Below are 8,219 nucleotides of genomic sequence, written 5' to 3' on the forward strand. Positions count from 1 at the left end.
ATGCCCAGGTTTAATCCCCAGTGATCTATCCTTTCTCTCTGTCTCTCTCTCTCTCTCTCTCTCTCTCTCTCTCTCTCTCTCTCTCTCTCTCACACACACACACACACACACACACACACACACACACACACACACATCAACACCATTAAACAATGGCCTGGGACCATTAAACAATATTAGAAATGAATTCTTTATATCCCTGTTTATTCCTTTAGCACATACTTTGTTAAGATTTCCTGTAACCAGGCACAGGATATGAAAGGTAAAAACAAAACAAAAACAGCTCTACTTTCCAGGAAGTGGAAATTCTTCAATTTTTATTGAAGAATGCATTAGGAATGTTCTCACCCACACTGATTTATTCTGATATAAATACACTAAGTATGCATGAAATGTTCTAGGTTTGTACTATCCAATAGCCACATATGGCTATTAAATTTAAATTAATGGGCTGGGAATGTATTTCAGTGATGGAGTGCTTGCCTAGCATGTGCAAAGTCCTGAATTTGATCCCCAGCACTGAAAAAAAAAAGTGTGTATGTGTTTAAGTGACATAAAACTAAAAATTGTGTTCTGTGCAGTTATGGAATATTTCCATATGGCAGAAAGTGCTAGTGTTATTTTTTATCTAATCAGCAACCCAGATAGTATATTAATTACCAAGACTGAATGACATCCTCTTAGAATTTATTGTTTGCTCAGTTTTCTTTTATTCACTTGAGAAACTTTCATTAAATATTTCTTATTTAGGTCATAGAAATGAGAAATGGAAGTATAGTCCCTACCCTCAGGGAGTATGGTCTGTTGGGGAGACCCAGACAGTTATAAGCAACAAAAATGAGTGCTGAGGAAAGGTTTACACAGGAAGTTGCAATGGGAGCCCAGAGGAAGGATTTAGCCCAATCTGCAGGGATAATGGAATTCTTCCCATGAAAAGTGATGATTGAATTGGTAGATAAGTAAGAGTTATTATTTTGGTGAAAAAGAATAGAAAGATGCTCTAGGCAGAAGGATCAAAGGCAAAGACAGGAGAGATAGACTGGTATGCAAGGAAGTACAGGTTAATTTGATATGAAAAGTTTAAGATGCCCCTAGAAAAGTGGTAAGACATGAGGCTAGAAAGATAGGCAAAGGACAGGTTATAAAGGACCTTAATCTTGTTATTTTATTGTGAAGGTGATGGTGAAACATTAAATGATATTACTTTGAAGTGCCTAAATCACATTTACATCTTACATAAATCACATTGGGAGAAGTGGATGAAGAGGTTGCACAGAGGAAATAGGGAGGCCAGATGGGAGTGTGCTTTTAATAATCCAACAAGATATGATGATAGCTTGAACTGAGGTAGAGACAGATATAGATTTAAGAGATTTTTAAAGGTAAGATTGAGTACACTTAAGTTTTAAAGTACTAAAGGAAAAGAATATGAAGCTGCTAATCAAACTGACTAGCATATTCTTACAAATGTCCTCTGTGTCAGGTGATTATCAGGTTGTTAAATTCCTATTCCTTAAAAATATTTGAGAAAAAGCCCTGAGAGTTATAAATCAGTGAGTTTCTCTGTATTAGTTAAGTTTTCATAAAAAATGAGATAAAAGATGAGAAACTAAATTCTTAATCAAGATCTGGATCAATGGATTGAATGCCAGGAGACCAGAATTAGCTATGTGATTCTGGGCAAGTCACTTTACTTTTCATTTAAAATGAAGGACTGGGTAACTTTTAAACTGAGCCCTCAGGGGACTGTTGGAGATATTTCCAAAGGCAGGGATGTCACTTTTAGGTATAAGATTTTATGATCCATCATTTGTATGCCCTGTTTACTAAAGTAAAGTATTATGATAAAATGATGTATAAATTTATGATGTTTTATAATTAAGCTCTTGGCTTTAATGCCAAGCCAATGGAGATTAAACTGTAACTTGTGTGTGTGTGTGTGTGTGTGTGTGTGTGTGTGTTGGCACTGGGGATTGAACTCAGGGCCTCATGCATGCTAGGCAAGTTCTCTTCCACTGAGCTACTTCCCTAGCACTTTTTTGGAGACAGATCTTCACTAAGTTATCCAGGCTGATCTCAAATTTATAGTCCTGCCTCAGCTTCCCAAGTAGCTGAGTGTAGCTCAGCATGCCCAACGCCCTCGGAGGTGGATGGAATATTCTTAATGGTAATTCAGAGAGTTACAAAAAATCTAAATAATGTATTTTAAAAATAAGAGGTAAGAAAATATTATAGTACATTTTATAATTCTATACAAAATGCTGAAGATTAAAGAAAAATTTTACTTAAAGCAAAAATTATCATCTAAAAACAACAGCAACAACAAAAACTTTGTTTTTACTCCTTATTCCTCAAAGATGCCAGATAAATTAAATTGTGCTAAAGTTTCATCTACTGATTTTTAACTATTGATTTTGTGTCTTCCTAAACTATGCTTCACACAGAATCCATTAAATTTAAGATTTTTTTTTAATTCCAAGAACCATAAAGGCTGAAATTTTTAATGGCTTCTAACATACTGGCTCAGTTAAATACAAAAAGGAACATTCATAATGTTCTAAGAAAATTAGAATATTAATGTGGAGGGAGAATGAGTATAAACATTCTTAGCACAGAAACAAAAATAATGAGGTCTTTTTTTTTATGAACCCAGAGTGCTTTGTCTTCAAAATAACTAATATTGTTGAGATTATCTTTAGTTAAACTAAAGCTGTGTGCATAGTATTAAAATTTTTATTTTAAATGCAAAGAATTAAAGATATTTTGAATGTTTAAAATATTAAGATATCTTTTAGTTTTAAAGAAACAAGATTCCTTTATGAAAACAATTTATTAAAAGATGTGAGTATACATTCTTGAATCATGATTTTTCTGCTTTGGATATTTTACCTGTTGTCTGCATGTAAAGCTGACTTCTTATCTTGGTGTCTGCCTTTTATTGCTATTAGCTAGAGGTAAGATTTTTGTAGAGCCTATTGTATAACAAAGCAAATGTTTGGAATATGTTGACAGCCATGGAACTGGTATAGTTTCAAAATGTTTCTATAATCATTCACCTAAGGCTAAAAAGAGTCAAAAAATTTTGCCTTGATTGAAGTGTATTACAATTTTTGAACTGCATGTTGGACAACCCTGCTAAATTTATTGTGATTAAGGATTACAGTGATTAAATGGCAGATTAGAAGTTTAACATTATTAAAATATTTGTGGTAATGGGTGTGGAAAACATTCTCACTAGTAGAAATTTGAAGTTATAAATAGTTGAAATGGTTATGTGTAAATATTATAATATATGTGTAATGAGTAAAATTTAGCAGTTCAACTCATGTGTATTTTACAATCTTGTTTTAATTCCTTTTAATTTATTTTTATGTTTTTAATAGTGTTTGCCAGCTCTGAGCCTGTGCCAGGATTCCAGGGGGATACCTTACAGCTAGCATTTATTGACCTCAGACAAGTAAGATATAATAATGTACTTCTCATTTACTACCTTTTATCTTATCTCATATCTTTTTTATTTTTAATGCTACATGAGTGCTTGTTTGCTTTGAAACAACCTTTTGAAAAATGCTTTCTTGATAGCCATGTATTTGGCATTTCTCTCTGAACCTATATTCATTCAATGTCTCAGTGTTATAGAGCATTCTCACAATTAATATTTAATTTAGTCATTATACCTGCAAAGCACAGGTATAATGTTTAGTGGCAATTGAAGTTTATTTATGCTTTGTTTAGTGACAGTTGAAGTTTATTTCTTAAGAATTTCATGGCCATATATTAAAATTGATGGTAGCAACATTAATTTCAGGACCCAAGTTAAATGTACATTATTACAACCTAAAAGTAACCCCTTGCTTAAAATTTTGCCAGTGGTGTAAAGAACGCCTTTTTTGTTTGTTTTTACAAACTTTATATATTTTCAGAAAGATGAAACTAATTTTCAGAAATTAATTAGAGGGCTGGGGGTGTCTCAGTGGTAGAGCACTCACTTAGCATGTACAAGGCCCTGGGTTTAATCCTCAGTCACACACACACACACACACACACACACCCAATAAGCCAAGCACGGTGGTGCACACCTGTATCCCAGCAACTCCGGAGGCTGAGGCAGGAGGATTGCAAATTCAAAGTCAGCTTCAGCAACTTAGTGAGGCCCTTAGCAATTTAGCAAGACTCTGTCTCAAATAAAAAATGTGGGAATGTGGCTCAGTGGTTAAGCAAACCTGGATTCAATCCCTAGCACCAATAATAATAATAATAATAATAATAATAATAATAATAATAAGAAAAGAATATATAATAAAATATGTATTATTATATAATAATGTTATTACTATTGTTACTAGATATTTGCATAATTCTTTTTTGATCATAATACTCTAAGTTTAATAACAAGTGTGAAAATCTTTTTTTTCTGCTTCCTTTCATTTTACAACTCTGACATTTCTGCTTTGTTGTTTTATTTTTTTCTCTTTTTCCATCTTCCATATTTTTCATTTTATATCTTTCTTCCTCTTTCCTCCTCCCCTTTTCTTTTTTTTTTTCCTTAATTCTATGGTTAAGGAGGTTAATAGAGCTGGGGAATCACAAGGGTGTGCATAAGGGGATGATCTGAGTTCAAGGGTTCAGGAGTGCTTGGCAAGAACCATATGGAGACTGAATTAAAACAAAGGCATTGTGTTATCAGTCTCCTAATGATGTCCATTCCCTTTGGGGGATGAATATGACTGGGGTGCAGCTCTATAGATATGACACACTCTACCATAATGATATTTGCAGATGGCCAGTTTGAGCAGTTAAGGAACTTTGATTTCAGTAAATATTTGAGGATAGATCTATTTTTGCTCTAATTCCCAACTGGTGTTTAATAAGTACTTATCAATGGCTATATATACATTGTTTAGAGAGGAGATGTGGTTGAAATAGACAGAAGAGTAATAGAGATAGTTTCAACCTTGTGGAGCTTAAAAATTCTTTATAGAAGTAAAATACCCACAAACTGGGTAGGAATCCTTATGAGACAATTAGACATGTGGAATTAAGTGGTATATCTTTAAGTCAGGTTTAGAAGGAAACTGAAACGGCCATTTCTGTCCCCATATTATGTCTGTATAGCACTAAACATTTTTGTTTGCTCAGTGCTCAGATATTATGTCAAACTGAGAATACTCTTATGAATGGCTTAGATCTATAGATGATTGACATTGCTAAGTTGGGAAAATTATTAGGAAATAAAGGAAATGGACTCTCCACTTCCATTTCAGTTTAACAGAAGAGATTTCTTTCTACTGGCAGTAAGTCATTTTCCTGTAGAAGAAGTTCTCTGTTGCAGTTCTGTTTCCCTGAACAAAATGATCTAATATAGAAAACTGTTTTCTTTAGCAAGTTGGAAATAGGTTTCATTGTATTTTTGTTTTCCAAGTAGGTTATGCAGCTTACCTGGGGTAAGTTTTCCTGTTGCAAGAACATAGTATGTTCTCTAACCCCAAAGGACAACTTTAAGAGGGGATGATTTGAGGATAAGTTCCATAATACACAAAGAATTTGCAAAAAAAAAAATTGAAAACTATTACATGATATTTTGTGTTATATGAATTTAGGTGGTATTAACTAGTTTTAATGATATTAACTAGTTCTTAATCTCATTGTAGGATTGTGAGTAGGGCCATGGGCTTATGAAACTTGAAGAATTCTGTTCCTAGTAAGCTGGGGTTATAACTCAGTGACCCTGGGTTCTATCCTCCTGCCCTGGGGAAAAAATAAAAAAGTAAAAATGATTCCATTCCATGATTTGTCCGGATAGATAGTTGGTTCGATTTAGATTAAAAACTCTGATTCAGCTAGGTGTGGTGGTGCATGCCTGTAATCCCAGTGGCTTGAGAGGTTGAGACAGGAGGATCATGAGTTCAAAGCCAGCCTCAGCAATTTATTGAGGTCCTAAGCATCTCAGTGAGACCCTGTCTCGAAATAAAATACATAAAAAGGGCTGGGGTTGTGGCTCAGTGGTTAAATGCCCCTGGATTCACTCCCCAGCCAAAATAAATAAACATCAACAACAACAAAACACCCTCTGATTCAGTTACTTTCTTTCTTCAAAGACCATTGATATCTGATAGCATAAAAGTCCTTTTTACAAGAATATAACTCCCTAAGGAATTGTCACTAAGGCATACTTTTAAATATTAATAATATCTCAAGTCATTTTGGTTGATTTACTTTTCAGGTATGTACACTTAGAAGACATTAAGTCCTGGTTGGCTTTTCCTTATCAGTGTAATTTGTTTAATAGACTTAACTGAATTAAAAAATTTTACTATGTAAATATTAAACACAATTCTGCAGTATGGTAGTAAATATGTAGTATTATAGACCAGTGAATAGAAAATTGGACTTTTATTGGCACATTATAATCATATATAATGATGGGATTTGTTGTTACATATTTGTATATGAATATATATAGCAATATAATTGGTATCATTTATATCATTCCCCAATATTTCTCCTTTCTCTTACCTCCTCTCTTCTCCGGACCCTTTCCTCTATTCTATTGGTCTCTCTGATTTTCATGAGAATTCTTCTAGTTTTAAAAGGGCATAAAATATTTTTCCTTGATTATTGTTTTATAATATTATTTTTAGTTGTAGATGAACACAATACCTTTATTTTTATTTGTTTATTTTTATGTGGTGTTGAAGATCAAACCCAGTACTAGGTGAGTACTTTACCACTAAGCCACAACCTCAGCCCTTCTCTGATTATTAATGTTAAAATCTGGTCATATTCTATTCTACTTTTATATTCTAAAATGGTTAGTAATTCTTGTTCTTAGCTATTTGATCACTGTAGCATAACTTAATCATAACTTATGATTTCAGTAGTTAATCTATTTAAAATGGTATTTTCAGCTATATTTGCTTTTTAAATCAATTTATAAACAAGTGGCAAAATGCCAAGTATGAGAATAGGCCAAAAAATAAAACTAAACTTGAAAACAAAAGCCTCACATGAGAATATACAAGTTTTTTTTTGCATCAGATGTTAGTGATTATTTAAATAAGAATGCCCTAAAATTTCAATAATGCTTTTTTTCTGGGTTCATAAAGATATTTAAGGCATAGTGTTTTTACACTTTTATGAAATAGTATATCACTAAACATAAAGGGGTGCTAATACCTTTATTTACATTTTAGTTCAGTTTCTGCACTTTTCCTTCTTTTTTTTCTAGCCTGTGATCCATTTCTGTCTTAATAGGGCAGCTGACAGTTCTTTTCAAGTATACTTAGAAAGGCAAAAGAGCCCTTTTCATAGTACTTATAAGAGGTCATCCTTCTGTTTTTCAGTTTGAATTTGATACTGCTTCATGAATTGCTGGGTATGAAAGATTAGGAAGTAGGTCCAGTGGTCAAATTTTACCTGCCCACCCGGACTTTGCCCTGAGGTCAAACTCCTGATATTTGCTCTACTGAATAGAGGAGTTGATGACAAGTATGAGCTAATACAAGAGGAAAGCTAGAACCGTATCAAAGCTGAAGGCAAGAGAATTGGGACTCAATGAGAGACTGTAGCTAAAAGATGGATCATCAGGATTGCCCTGGTCTAAAGAAAAGGAAATAGCTGACCTGTGAGTGAAAAGACTTTATCATCCTGCCAATCACATACTTGCTAATGGAAGCCAGTTATCTCAACAACATCTTATGAGCTACTGCCCCAATAGGCAATGTGGAGGATTAGTGCTACTGGTACTATAGTATGTGAATATGCTGCCTCAATTTAAATATGCTGTTAGATCATGATTTGCCTGTAAAACCTGTCATCCTCCCACCCACCCCTTTGAAGTTTAGTCTCTAAATATGTTAATATAATATAATAAATATAATATATTTTAATATATTATTTCTGGGTTTTTTTTTCCTTTTACAAAGCCCATCTATTTTGTTAAACTTGTTATATATCTTTTAGGTGGACTTCAATGAATATGTGAAATTCTTTTTAACAATATATGAAAATCTTAAATTTTTGAGATTTTCTGTATGCAGTATTCAGTGATAATTTTTATAACTCATTCTTATACAATATAAATATTTCACTGGAAAATGAAGTATTCCATAGGTAACTAAAGATTATTTTCTAATCACCAAAACTTTTAAAATATAATTATTTTGATAGAAAACATATATATACATATATATATATATATATATATATATATATATATA

General features: G+C 32.9%; 1 protein-coding gene across 1 annotated transcript in view; it reads left to right on the top strand.

Annotated features, from left to right (window-relative positions):
* Nucleotides 1-8,219, top strand: part of Exoc6 (exocyst complex component 6) — a 154,709-nt gene that overhangs the window by 119,243 nt on the left and 27,247 nt on the right. The window contains exon 21 of the mRNA XM_048801785.1: nt 3,384-3,457. Coding sequence (XP_048657742.1) covers nt 3,384-3,457 — 74 coding nt within the window. The remainder of the gene's footprint in view (nt 1-3,383; nt 3,458-8,219) is intronic.

The sequence above is a fragment of the Marmota marmota genome, unplaced genomic scaffold (assembly GCF_001458135.2).
Source record: "Marmota marmota marmota unplaced genomic scaffold, marMar, whole genome shotgun sequence".
Lineage (NCBI taxonomy): Eukaryota > Metazoa > Chordata > Mammalia > Rodentia > Sciuridae > Marmota > Marmota marmota.